Below are 15,256 nucleotides of genomic sequence, written 5' to 3' on the forward strand. Positions count from 1 at the left end.
GTGTTTCTCCCAGTGGTCCTCTACCTCGTCAGTTTCACCATCTTCATCTTCTCCGTTTCCTTTCTGAAGTTACAGTAACAGCAGACACGATATTCTCCATTTATGACCAAGAGGAAAATATTCAACTCAAAGTGCTCCTTTATTCACACGAGTGTGCGTCCCTCCCCGTCTTCTCCCTCCTTCCCTTTCCGCTCTTGTCCTCTGATGGAGGCAGTGAGCCCTCGGATTTTAGCCACATCCCCGAGCCCCGTCCCCCGAGCACTTTAGCCCTAATGAGGCACAGGCGAACATTGTGTGGGCTTTGCCAGCCAAGTCCCGTGGCATGACTGAGAGCAGCTGAGCTCCAGGGGAGGTCTTAGATCAGATCCAGCAGCTTTGCACATCATTAGTGGTGCATCAACAGGCAGGACTTATACCCAAGACCAGATGCAAGAACATGTTGATTTCTCATTTTTTGAGGGTCATGACAGAAAGGACTGTCTTCCAATGATGTGGAGTACAGACTCTATATGACACATCATACAATTCTCTGTTTGATGAACTGATCTCCTGGATGAAGCAGAGATTGATAACTTTTTAACTCCCCCCCCCGTTCGCAGCATTTCACTGTGGTATTACTATTGGCGACACTATCACAGGGACAATAGCAATAGCAAAAAACAAGCATAAGAAACCTTGATCTCAGTGGTTCAGAAGGACACCTGTGTGTATCTGATCTTCCCAGTGGGAAGATGAGTCACATATCAGGGAGGGATCAGAATTTGACGCAACACTGACGCTCTCCATGGCGTGAATAAGTGACAGTGAAAGTGTTTCCAACAATGCTCAATCCCAGAAGAAATCCATAAATTTAATAAAGATAAGTAATAAAGATTATCTAATACAGCCTTTAATTCGGTACGCTTTCTCAAATAACTTCCAGGGGAAACATCAGAGAGCGAGGGAGGAAGTCAGCAAACACAGCTGAGCACAGCGTGAAAACATTTTAATACATTACCTCGTCTGCAACTTCACAACATCGTGAAACTACATTTTTTTTTACATTATTTTGATTGACAACCCCCCAGAGGCAAAAGTTACAGCCCATATGTTGCATAATGCATTTAAACCATATCTGTATTAGCAAAGACAAAACATAATGGGCAGTCCCACCCAATTTACCTAAAAGGCAACTTTGGGGTCCCATCCAATACAAGGGAGACAGTAACAGTTACCAAAGCAACCAGTTGGTTTTTATTAATTAGAAATCTTAGAAACCTCAAAACTATAATGGTGTTAAGGCAATGCATTCATGGGTAATTTCCCCGCCTCTGATAGGGAGCTGCTTCCCCACATTTTACAATAAAAAGATGTTCCAAGCAGGGCTACAACTTGGGTCAAATCTTACACGTATTCTTGTGAGAATTTACAAGGCGAAAAAAAAAAAACTACAAAGAAACAAACTCGGGATGTTAATGACACGATAACATCCGATGTGACAAAAGTTGAGTCTAAACTAACCACAGCCCATTTCTCTGCTGCTGAAGAGTGACAAACAAAAGGTGAGCGATGTAGAGAAGTACAAACTGTCTCCGAAACAGCAGCTGAGCTCAACTAACCCACAGTAAAGCATTTGCAACTCGTATCCCGGTGGTTTTGTTGATAAAGCATGACGGAGCAGGTGCAGTAGTAAACAAAAATGAGCAGTAATGCCGTTTGCAAATTCCTTGCTGCGCAGTTTCTGCCTCTGTGAGCTGAGACCTGTGTTCATTCTTCTTGCCACGAATGCACAAAGATGCAATAAGCAGCCCAAAGTTTTAGTAACAATGTTAACCAAAGAGGAAAGCAGATACTGATCCGGCCTAACGTACATGCTCTCCACTAAAGCAGGGTTATAGAGGTTATAAATTAACCAGCAGAGATGTAACAACACGAGCAATAATGCTCTGAAAATAACCAGCCAATCAAAAGAAAACAGCTACTAGAGATGAGTGAGGATCGAATCTGGCAAATCAGAGAAAAAACAGCCGATTATTGATCCTTCATTTCAAAATGAGTGACTGGAGTAATGGTTGGGGATAGCAGTGGACTTTGAGTAGGAAGTCCAGTTTCTCTAATAAAGTCCAAGTAGCAGCACTGTTTGTTTAAAGTCTCGAGGACATAATTGGCCTTTTTCCCTCCTCTTCCTCCTCTCTGGGGCACAAACCAATCAACCTCTGACAGAAGGCTCTACAACGAGATGATTAAAAAAACCCAACAGTGACTTTGTTTCGCCTCTTGGCAAATCCACTGATGTTGCTGTCCTTTTCCAAAGCCCATTAAGAAGCCACCTTCTTGGCACACAGCAGGCGGTGACAGGGCCTGTGCATCAGGGAGGGCTGGGTAATATTTTGAGGTAAGATGGGCTGGCTGAGTACATTGTCACTGTATTGTTCGTTACTGAGCAAGGCACTTTAATTGTCAGAAATGTTGATGCATTGCTCGGCGGCCCCCCCAGAAAAATGGGGCTGAACTGTTACTGTGGACCCGAGAGCAAGTCCGTTGTTGTTCACCTTTTTCCTGCAGAAAACTATGCTTTTGTACGGAATAATACAGGAAATTACTCATTTTAAAAGCAAAAATGACTTGCACAGGAATGGTAAACGTTCTTATCTTTGCCCAAGTAACAAAGGAAAGCTGCAGGGATTTAGAAAATGTAATACCTAAATGAGACCCTCAGGCAACAGGCAGAGAGAGGGAAATCTTTCTGGGCCACCTTGAAGAGACAAATTCGCTATTAAAAATCCATTTCAGGTGCAAAAAAATGCCACTGGATAGAAAGTAGGGGCATTTAATAAGAAATTCTCTGCTCACTGTTTGCCCGGCGAGTATGACAAATTGAGCCAACGCTGCACCGCTGCAATCAGTTAATCTCGCTGAAAATGAACGAAAAACATCAAAAACTCATGAATCTTATTTGATGCTTTGCAAGTCCTCCAAAGATTACAATTTATTCGTCAGAATTCATACTTTGTCACCATCAGAGAGATTTTCAAGATAAACAGAGCAGAGGAACTGGTGATTAAAGTGGAATTAATTTGTTGATGTGCCGACACCATATTTTCAACATCAATGTTTTGGTACAGAGACCTTCGTCAGGTTATCTCATATCTGAGGTAACCTGACGAAGGTCTGCGTACCGAAACGTTGCCATTAAAAATTCAAGTGAGGTGAACAGTGTGCAAGAGTTTTTTTTTTTGTTTTTTTTTCTCTTTTAGTCTTCTCCCACGCACCTGTCGACCCACAGGTATGCAAAAGGTCTACTCCCTGTTTTGTAATCAAGCATTAAAGATTATTAAAGAGCTGTGAAGGAGATCCTATATCTGTAATTCCTGTTATTTGAAACCTGCAGAGATTACGGATTATTGGTCGTAGCATATGCTGCTAAATGTCCTTAGAGTTGATGCTCCAGACAATACAAGCACTAACTCCGACAAGTTACTTTTCTTAGTTGGTAACTTTGTCATATAACAAGCTACTTTTTAATGACAGTGATTTTTTGATGCAACAAGTTACTTTCAATAGTAATGCTCATAACACTGGTGGAAGGTAAATTTTGGCCAAAACTGATGTTTTTTTTCTAATCATATGTGTGTATATGTGTGCGTCCCTTGTTTCCTTATTTGCACCACAAAAGAGCTCATTTTGTGTTTGTTGTCCTTCAATCTGAGATATTGTTCCCGACTTAATGACTAACCACATCTGAGGAATTTTAATCTAAGAAAATAATAAAATAAAACCCTGATGGACTTTTTTCTCTTCTTTTTCAATAAAACTGTCTCTCATTATCACTTCTTTTGTGTGAATTCAGTTTTACACAAAAGCCAATCTTGTATGAAAGATGTGGCTATTTCACTGATAAAATCAAAACTCAGGGCGAGACAGGCTTTAAAGAAAAAGCAGTGATCTGTTTCTCTCAGTTCACTCGAATTAAGTAATATCAGATCAACAGCGGGAAAGAACAGACTGTCCCTCACAGACAAAATAAAGACTCTTCACTCTCAACATGCAACTATAAGCTTTCCCCAAGTAAGAGCCAGAAGAAGCTCCTATAAAGACTGTCAGACGTACCGTACAGCCTGCTGTGTGTCAATTTTCAGAAAAACATTATGATAAAGGAACAGTGCTGCTGTCGGCTAAGAGCAGAAATGAGCGAAACAAACACCAACAGGAGGCGGCACCATGCCGGCAAAATACAGACAGTGTCGTCAAAGTTTTGTGTCTAACAAATAAAAGTTTTTGCCGTGTCAATGTGCTAAAGTTCCGGGGTTATTTACACATAGTGGGGAGTAGAGAGAAATTCAAGTTTCTGCCAAAGAGTGTCAGTTCAGAACTCGGGAGCTGGGAGATGCATATGTTTTGAGAGTCCCAAAAAACACTCATGTGCCAACACTTTCAGTGCTATCATAATTTTGTTCAGTTTGGTAAAGTTTCACTGCACAGTCTGTCTCCCAGTTTCCCCTTATACACAGAGCCACCAGATTTTTGTAAATCTAATTGAGTGGCCATAAAAACAAGGGTTGCATGTATTAGGGCAACATTAACATTATGTATGATAATAACGAATATAGAGTATCATGTTTTCAAGAGTCTCTTATCTCCACTGTAACACACACACACACACACACACACACACACACACACACACACACACACACACACACACACACACACACACACACACACACACACACACACACACACACACACACACACGGTACCGATTGAATTAGGTTAAGGATAAATGTATTAGCCTCTCAATTAGATGCAAACACAATATGTTCTGGTGAGACTAAACTCTTTTTATTTATTCCAACAAGGTGTTGGTTCCTCTTTCAGAGCTCAACCTGGAATCTGCATTTTCCTGTTGATCTTTAAAACTGTCTAGCAAAAATATAGTTAAATTATCAATCTGGTGTTACATTTGTCTTTGGTGCTGAAAAATGGCCAGAACATTTTATTGCAGCACATAATGATACACAGAAGTTGACCTTTATACCTTGTGGATATAAAATTGTCATCTCTACAAATTTTTTTCCGTTTTACACATTTGTGTAAAATGTTGCCACAATTACCATATGAATTGCTGCGTATTGGACAAAAATGTGAGTCCAAGTCGACATTAGGATCAAAGTTGAAGAAATTATCTCAAGGGCATTCTTGAGATATTGTGTTTACTACCTCAAAACATAATGCCTCCCATCACAGCCATCGCCGCTGCAGAGGCATTAAGATGATTAGTCTTTCATAAAGGGCTGGGCAATGTAGATCTCTCAAACTGGAGGAAGTATTACAATTGTTGGGCCTGTTTTCAGGCATAGAATAAGAAACACTCAGCATCCAAAAGAGTATTGGCTTGGCTCCAATTAACTACCCAACCTCTCCTTTGACATAATGAAGCAGCACCCTGCCAACAGTGCTGTGATGTGTTTTTAATTGTTTTTGGAAACAAAAGAGGTGTATGGCACAAAAGAACGTTAAAACCACTGACAGGTGAGGTGAATCAGATTTGATCATCTCTTCAAAAATGCAACATCCGGGACTTCCGGTTAGCGAGCAGATGAAGTAGACATGTTGCACTCAGCCTTCCAACCTTCATGCCAAAACGAATCCCCTTTCCGTTCTTATTTTCTCTCTTTTGGCTTTGCCTGAGCAAAGCCTGTTTGGCTGCGAAAGGCAGCAAGTCGGGCAAAAAAGAAGATGCTAACGCTAGCTTAACCCTGGAAGCTATCACCAAGCTGCTCAAGGAACATTGCGCGGTGTTAGCCACTGAGTTCAAAACATCATTCAGCCAGCTCTACTCTAAACGTGGCTTGCAGTGGAGGATCATGACTGACATATGAACTTGCTGCAGAAGACTTCAGTCAACAAGTTGTGGATCTCGAGGGCATTTGCTCGACTCTATGCTCTTCTCAACTTCTCAACTCAGTTATTTCATCATACCTATGGCGGGGTAAACGACCGTGTCTGAGCAAAATTCATCTTCAAAAGACCAAGGCAACAGGCTCTTCCAAACTTTCCCTTTTATTAATGGGCTGCTAACTTGCGCTGCCTTGCGTTTCGGTCCTCCTGTTATGGCCAGCCTGACTGTCCTGACTGGGTGGCGAAGGAGTTACAGTTAAATGATAGTTTGTCAATTCTTGCACTTCTTGGATCCTCGTTCCCACTTCCCTCACTTAAATCAATCAGAAACCCAGTGGTGAAACATTCTCTAAAAATCTGGGCCCAATTCAGGAAGTATTTTGGTTTTCATAGCTTTTCTCTCCTGAGCCCAACTGCATCAAACTACCTTTTCAAACCATCCTGTCAGGGTTCGGCCTTTCAAGAATGGCACAGGAAAGCTATTGTAATTTTTGAAGATTTGTTCATAAACAACAGTTTGGCATCACTTGAGCAGCTGAGTAGAAAATTCAGCCTCCCTAAGTAAAATCTTTTCAGGCATCTTCAGGCAAGGCATTTTGTTCTCTCTCAGACGTTCGGATCTGTAACAGCAACAGACCTGACCATTGTTGACACTGTCCTTTCTATAAATCCACTTAAAAAGAGGCTAATTTCGCCCCTTTATGGCAAGCTGTTGGATCTTAGTAGTGCTTGGTCCTGCTCAAGCCTCAACAAAATTCGAGGGAAGTTTTTCATACACTTTCTTGGGTGTTAAACATTAAATTGGAACCAAAACCATTGACTGCTCTGTTTGTGGTCATGGAAGGGGAGAAAAACTTAACTATAGCATAGCAATGCACTTTATCTTTTGCCTCCTCCCCTTGAGTACAGCTCAACTATGCTGCACAATTCTTACTCACTCCTATCTCAGACTTTTGGTGTAACAGTGATCTTATGGTCTGACTAGCTCTCTGGCAGTGACAGGGGAGGGACAGTTTTGTACATTGTTCGATTCTTTATTTATTTTTTCCTTCTTGCACAGCTCATTGGTGCATGCTGTGTTTAATATATAGCCATACTCATTTCACGTCTCTGTAATGGCTATTGCACACTGCACATTTGTTATATTGAGAAAACTTCAATAAAAAAAAAAAAAGCTCTTGAATTTAAAAAAATGCAACATCCGGCTGGGAAACCTCAGATCATGGCAGTCATGTGGATGCCACTTGACACACACCACCCCATCCAAAGACAGTTGTGGACCCAGTACACAACCTCATGGTGACGACACTCTCCAATGGCAGTTTCCCATCCCCTGGGGGCAAAGTGCCGTGACACACCATAAAAACCGATGTAAAAAAAAAATGTTTTGGCTGCACAAGAGTAACCTGCACAATATTAAACAGGAGGCTCAGTCTTTATATTAAGTTCTGGCTACATTCCCAAAATCAAGCTGATGGAATGTGCTTCAACTGTAGAAAGCATTAAATCACTGATTTATCTTAGAGGGCTTTCAATCTGCACAACATACAACACTCTACAAATCTTCTGCATAAAAACTAATGATAACTATAGGAACATTTTACTCTTGTGTGTTTCTTGTTTTTAAATTGGCAGGTTTATTTAATTATTGAACATATCTTTCATGTATATGTGACTAGTAGTATACAGCACAGAAGCTGCACTTCACGTCCTTTGTTGATCATTAGCGATATAATTAATTAAATATTGTATGTTAATGAGGTACGCCCTCGTTTTTTGTGAAATTCACTTTTGCTTTTCACTGCTTCAGTGTCCAAATTTACGGGAAGGCAGCAGATCATATTCTCAACATAGCACCTACACTGCAGTAGAGTGATGATGACTCATACCTCGCATACTATATCGCGCTCTCTCTCCGTTTCTCATGACGGAGGAAAGCCTCCTCGAGTAGCTGGAGGAAAAAAAACAGGGTGATGGACAAGAGCTCAAGGCAGGAGAGGAAGAGCTCAGAATCCCTCTATGTATACATTTCAGAGAAAAATTTCCCAACAACAACACGTTCAAGAGATGTCATAGATGACAGCAGTTGATTGCACACATCTGCAGCATGTTGGTCCGGGGCCAAATCTATACTCTGGTCGTCTGGCTCTTGCAGGAAATTAAAGCACAGGTATGTAAAATTAGGAAACTGACCGCAGTCATTAAATATTCACAAGCACATTTGCACCAGCGAGAGAGCACTACACGCCACTGGAATACTAAAATCATTTTTACCCCTGAACACTTGCTTTTGACGAGAGAGCCAAGAGCAAACAAGAAATTCTCCCAGAAATGTGACAGGAAAGAAAAAGTGCTATACACTGATCCTCCTGTGGGTCCATTAGTGAAGCCATTTCACATCTCCGCTGCTATTCAAATACCGCCCAGGTTGATTAGCTAGATGAGGGTGCTGCGATTAAAACCTAATAAGCAACAGGATTCACATTAGTATTCTCTCTCAGTCTTCTCTAACAACCCAGAAAGGTAAATTAACACCTCAGCTACACACAACTCAGATGAACACAAACTCACTATAAACCTATTGAATCTCAAAAAGGAGCCTAATGAATGGGAAGAGAAGCCAATCAGTCAGGTTAGAGACACAAAGAGCGTTGCCCGTATCGACATATGTAGACAAGAAGGCATTTATTGTAAAGAAACCCGTGAACAATGGACCCACCGCGTGCCGTCAGCTTTCCAGCTGACTTTGTATGGATTCTGTTCCAGGAAACGAAGGTTTTGCCGGTCCATGGACACGGGCTGAGCTCCAGGAAAACCAGACCTGCAACAACAACGAACACACACAGTTTATATTGATCCTTCTGACTGACATTCATTTATTTGATCACACGAATCTCAGCAGTCTGACCTCTAGAACTCATCCTTTTCATGTCAACTCTCACCAGTACACGTACTTCAGTTAAAACATAAGGTGCAAACATGACCAGCGTATCTTTCAGTAAGATTTTGGTGTGTCAAACTCTAAGGATGATGCAATTCTGCTGTTAGAACTACAGAGAATTAAGAGCCATGCATAAATGCTCCCAAGTGTAAAGACCTGGTCTGAGCCTCAGATTAAGAAGACCGGCTCCAGACAAATGTATGATAATAGGTCAATGAAAGATATAACATCTGTCCTAACAGGTGACAGATTCAGCATAAATACACCTGAATGTTCATGTTAAGTCAGTTGTTCCTAAACACAAAGACAATGTTTAGTATATTTTGACTTAGCCGGGTTTGAGAGACACTAAATATGAAAAGAGACGCTTAAGCCCAGTGTTCTCCTAAATGTTTTGCAGCAGAGGCGTCAGAGTTGCAATCTTTAGCTTTTGTTCCATGTCCATCTCTGTTATACTGAACAGATACCAGGGGAATGTGACATGTAGTTTCCCAGGTAAACACACCACACTCAACTCCAGTTGCAGTCCCTACTGACTGGTCGGCTGCTGCTCTTCCTGGATCATACTTTCCTCCGCAGCCTCTTCTCACTGCCGGAGTGTCTCCGGGCTAGAGAGGGCTGACAGAATGGAATGGCTGGCTGCCCCTCCATATGCAGCCCGGTGGTAAAGCGGGCTTGTGGAAAACAAGTTGTTTAAGCTCTGTGTTTATGGAGAGGCAGCCCTGCCTGTCCACTCTGCATGGCCCAGAGGCACAGCTGCGAGTCGAAGATCGGTGTGTTTAAGGGAAAAGCACGGCTGGCAAACAGCTCAGCGCCACCATACAGACACACCAGCACACATGTATAAATGATCACTATGGCATAGGCCAGTTGTGTAGGTTACAATGTTACCTATGCTGTTTTTTATCATGCTATTTTTTATTTCAACCTCTCAGACAATATGCAACAAAATGTAGTATCAGGACAGATAATTAACTATGTGAACTTCTATGGGAACTTTACGTGTAATGCTTCATTTTCAGGTCGACTCCTGCGCTTTCTGTTATCGACCAATCAAATATTTATGTTTTTACCTCATTAACATTTTATTAAGTTCCCTTCTTGGTAACTGAATCATTCTTTAATTCACTGGAAACCTCTAAATGGCTTAATTGAATAACATCACCGTATCTGTATTACAGCACTTACGCAGTAACAAAATAAAATTAACAACCAACAACTGTGGAAATAGCAGCGTGGGGTGTTACAAGATGCAGCAGTGAAGCTGCAGCTGCGCATCTCTACAGAGAAGAAAAATCTATTCCTGACTCTGCCGCCTGTCTGAAAGTGTCAAGATCTAAAAAAATAAAAAAAGACAAATGAGTCACTCCCAACGCAGTACAGTACAGTACAGTACACCCACATACGTGTATACAAACACACACAGTTTCCCAGAGGGCTGCGAGGAGGGTAAAGAGAGGTTCTTCTTACTTGTCCCACTCGGCCATCTCCTGACACTTTCTTTGGATCTCTCCCAGTTTAGGTTGTGTGGTGACCTGCGTGACGCCTTTCACTGAGATGCCTTCAAGGAACACTGCACCCTGGGAGTCAAAACAAAAGGAAAACAGAAGGTTGAACTGAATTGAATTTAAAGGAGACACTCTCCCACACATACAGGAAAAAAAAAAAACAAAAACATTTTAATATGCCGATGATGGCTTCCAAACAGCTGCTTCTTTGCTTTATGAATCACTGTGTGCAGAAAAAAACAGGTACAAAAATTATAAATCCAGCTTTTCCTTTTGACCTCTCTCTCACTTCAATTATATTATGAATCCACATTGATAAGCCCCGTTCTTCCGCCTCAACTCACAGGAGACTCTACTCCTACTGAAGCCTCTCTCCTGAACCCCTCACTGCCTTCACCCTTTGTTTATGCACTTATCATCTTACAGGGTGACATCTGTAGCACTCCTTTTCCATCTTAAAAGGATCCTTGCTCATTCCCCCCACTTCCTAATCTCATTCATTTCTCTTTTAGCATGACATTTTCAGCCCTCATTCCTTCCCAGATGAGTCTTGCTTACCGGTAAAACATCATAACATGTGCCAATTAGAACAGAAACAGATAAACAGATAATAATATATGTCACCAAAGTGCCATCAGTGTATATGATTTGTGTATGAATAGTTGCACTCAGAAGAGAAAGTCCTGTCATGGTTCAGATTAATCTCATCTCCACTTTTCCATTTCTAAGGAGTATTGGGAGAATTAAACAGCTGCTTAATCTCATTTATTTAGCTGTAAATCACGACAAATTAACAGCAAATTGAACCTTGTTTGCCTAGCCAGGTGAGTACAATGCAATTTGAACTTCAGTGACTAACAGAGCTGTGTACCAACACTGACTGACTTCCAATCCCAAGGTCCTGATATGATACGATTTACGATTCGTCTCAATTAAATATTGATTTGGTTAGGAATAATTCAGTTAAAGTGCCAGTTTTGCTTGGATATGATAGAAATTCTAAGAGTAATACCCTGCGAGACATGGAAACTTTCCCAACACACACTGCAGCAACATGACCTCCCCTTTACAGAAACAAATTATCCACAGAACTTTACGGGTGTCACAGTTTCTAAATCGAAATTTAAACAAAATGAGTTTTGATCATCTAATTCGATGGCAATAGTTCAGCACCATTCTAACACTGCTAGCTTCTGGGTAGCCTGCAGGTATACTTCAAGACATTTGTCCATAAATGCAAAGGTAACTGTTCATATCAGAGATGTTTAGAACACCGTTAATGATTTGCTTGGAAAGGAAGAGGTTTGCATGACTAAACTTTTATTTTGCTGCTCATTGTTAAATCCCTGTATTTTTTGTTGAGCCCTGGAATCTTAATTTACATAAATATCATTTGAACTTGCTGCAACCTTTTTTTCTTACCTTACAGAGGAACTTTAAAAAGTGAATGAGTCTTGGCATAAATTAAATGATCTGTTGATTTTTACGAATCCAGATGCGAGTCATACAAAAGCATAGCCGTCAGTACCGAAAACCTTCAAATTGAAAACAAATCGTGGATTTGGGCAGTTGTGACACTCCTAATAATGTTAGTATTTATCAAAAATAACAGAGTAATGTATCATCAAACCTAATAATCTAATCTAATCTAATCTAAGGAGGGCCTATGACAGAGTACATTCGCAATAATATTTTAATATACCTCTACAGGCATTGTTTCCTTTCATGCTATGCCAACTTTTTTCTACTTTTGAACAGACTCTATTGTGTTTATTTTCGTCGGAGCCAAAGCCAGTCTAGACACTGAGACAGGCCACTCAACCAAGAGACAGTATTCCTTAATGAACATGAAGTGATGCAGCCTGGAGGAGCTTCTGCATAACTCAACAATTAGATTGGCCTCAATTCAGGTTTTCAGTAAACTCTTTGCAATAATGGTGGCAAATGAATATTCACTGATTTGCACAAAACAAATCAATTTTTTGATTGACTTTCTACACATCAAACACTGTTTGCTGTTGTCTTTTCCATTGCCTTGCCTTTGACTGAGGAAAAGCTGGCGATGCTATTTAAATTTAAGCTTAAAAATTAGTTTGGCTGAGAGCATCAGCTCAATGTAAACAGAAGAAAAGCTAATTATATGCAACTGGAGATGATTCAACACTTCTAATTTCACCGGACGGCCTTGATGAGAGCTTTACATAAAGACAGGGAGGCGGCTTTTATCTAATCAAAATTATACCTCTGCCAGCAGCTGAGATGGAAAGTGTTGGTGAATCTAAATGTCAAATTTACTGGGTTATTAAACGTAATTGAACACGAGAGTCTCATTTCTCTCACTTAGAAGAGAAGCCTCCCTATAGACCCTACATTATCCTGCCAGAGCTCAATGTCATGCGGAGAGGGACCAAAGGATTTTCCACTTAACAGTCCATTTCCTGAAGCTTCCCCGGAAGTCTCACCAGTTTCAGCTTCTCCTTCTTTCGTTTCCCGGGCCCTGACCCAGAGGAGCTGGGGCCCGACTCCTGGCCCACTGCGTTACCGTCATCGTCCACTTCCCCGTCCTCCTCATCGTCAAAGCACCACTCGGGGAGCGCGGGGGCTGCGGGCGTGTCCTCCTCGTCACCATAGCGACGGAAAAGCTCTTTGAGGTAGTCTCCCTTGTAGATCCCGGGGGCTCGGGCCTGGCTGAAAGCCGCCACAGCTGCCTCGACGCTGATAAGACACAAACACAGATGGGGAATCTTAAAGAGCTTTATGTGTTCTTGTTACATTATTTGTTGTTCAGCCTTACTGTATTTCACATTTGATCTGGTTATGATTTCAGGGTCTCAAAAGGTGAGAACTGGATGCTTTTGCAAATCTTCAGCTATAGTTGACTGAGTTGGAGCCGTAGCCAAGGATAATTTTCATTACATACATATCAGACACTTATTTTCTGAATTCTGTATAAAAATGTAGGAAAAGGAGAAATCACACTTAAATGTCAAAGCTGCTGATTACCCTGTCAACTGATTAACCAAACGTTTAAGCTCTAATGTGAATTTTTTCAGGGTTTCAGAATACAGGCAACTTAGAGCCATCACCGGGCTCAGCAAGCGCCGACAGATGTCAGTTTGAAAATATGGCATACAGTATGGAGGCGATTTACAGCGGTTCTTGAGCACTTCTTAGTTGGGTAACAGAGAGGTGTACATTTTTCTGTTTGATAAGGAGAACAGGTTTAAGAATATTTCCTTTCTTGACATTTTGTGAGTTTATTTTATTTCTTTATTAGACTAAGTAATGAAGTTGCAGCTGAAAGTATGGAGGCTATCAGACCATCGCCTCTCGAGGTACTAAATGGTAATAAGAGTTAGGAGGGACCGGGGCTACCTGGTTAGCATGCCAACATCAGTAAATATCTGTGCAACACAGTGGACATTTGGTACAGTAGATTTTACAGTAGTAGTATTTTTTTAAACATTTTCTAAATACAAATTTAGCCATATGCTTCACTTAATGTTAAGAGCATTTTTCAAGGGCCATATGACAAAAATCCACCATCACTGATTATTTGAAACTGTACATGCTCCCAGAATATTCATTACACAGGAAGTAGCGGGTGGAGAGATAGTTTTAATCAGCATGTCCACAGCTTCCAGGGATTCTGCTCTCTCAGACAGCTGCTCCACCTCTCAATGAACACACCCCCTCTTCTGCTCCGCTGTTCTAAATTATTTAAATGCCAACCAGAAGACTTTCATTAAAAAAAAAAAAAAAAAAATCACTGACAGGGGTGGGAGATTTCTGAAATCAGATTCTCAACACAGGCCACCTGGGTTGTATTGTTTGTGCTGTCAAGCAAGACGATTGTGAGCATTGTGAAACTCTTTGCAGTGCGAGTGATGCAGGGGGGGTCGGCACTTACCTCCAGTCCATCTTCTCCACCAGGTATGCACATATCAGAAAGCCTGTCCTGTTGAAGCCATGCGTGCAGTGAACACCTTCAGGAGAAAAAGCAGCACAGTGGTCAAAAACTGAGACTTTACACTTATATTAAATCTCAGGAATTCAGCACTCTTAGAAGGGTAACAGTAACAAAATATGCTGTGAGTCATATCACCAATCTCTCCTTTCCCCCTCATCTATGCTCTACGCCCTCACACAATTTGATGTTGCATAATGCAAGTGTGGCATCATTGTTTCAATAGCCCTGTGGTTTAAGCACAATCTTATCCAATGTGCTCCCATCTCACATCAGTAACATCAGTCCTCTCTGAGATGAACTAAGGTAGGAGTCCATGTTAGGAGCGAGAGCATCACAGGCAGAGTTCCTCTTTCTGCTCAGTGGGGGGCCACATTAACAGTCAGCTGTTGCACAGACGGATCCAAGAATTTAAGTAACATTCAAGGAGGTGGATGAAAACGGCACAAGATCAACAAAAAAAAAAAAAAAAAAGAGAAATCACTCTCTTTATTTCAAAGACAATTTGAATCATCTGTTGAAACAAAAACAGACCAAAAACAGTCAAGTTGTTTGCCATTTCAATAGAGTGTTCAGCTAAGAAGATAATATGCATCAAACATCCTCCGGCAGGTGCACAGTAGAGCTCGCACAACACAAAATACAACCATCTGACTCCGATATCTCCCCAACAGCGGACGTTTGCCTGGCAACGCCGAGGATAATGAAGATGAAATGAAGCAACGTCAGAGGATGGGGATCACATTTACCAGCCCAACTGTCTAATTTGGACATGTGTACCGCAGAGACAACAAAACCTAATCACCAGCTGGCTAAAGACAGGACATTGATGAGATGACATTCACACATTCTGCTCTGATGTTGGAGCAATTTGATTTAGTAGGCAACAACAGAATTGGACAGGGTTAAAAGACGCCGGAGTGCGAGGTACAAGAGAGCACCCTGCTGTCACCAGTGCAA

General features: G+C 41.3%; 1 protein-coding gene across 1 annotated transcript in view; it reads right to left on the reverse strand.

The window, feature by feature from the left end:
• rngtt (RNA guanylyltransferase and 5'-phosphatase) overlaps window positions 1–15,256 on the reverse strand; it is a 97,378-nt gene that overhangs the window by 74,848 nt on the left and 7,274 nt on the right. The window contains exons 5-8 of the mRNA XM_037086750.1: window positions 14,240–14,315; window positions 12,792–13,044; window positions 10,292–10,401; window positions 8,600–8,701 (exon numbers count right to left, since the gene is read on the reverse strand). Coding sequence (XP_036942645.1) covers window positions 8,600–8,701; window positions 10,292–10,401; window positions 12,792–13,044; window positions 14,240–14,315 — 541 coding nt within the window. The remainder of the gene's footprint in view (window positions 1–8,599; window positions 8,702–10,291; window positions 10,402–12,791; window positions 13,045–14,239; window positions 14,316–15,256) is intronic.

This window comes from Acanthopagrus latus, chromosome 22 (assembly GCF_904848185.1).
Source record: "Acanthopagrus latus isolate v.2019 chromosome 22, fAcaLat1.1, whole genome shotgun sequence".
Classification (NCBI taxonomy): Eukaryota; Metazoa; Chordata; class Actinopteri; order Spariformes; family Sparidae; genus Acanthopagrus; species Acanthopagrus latus.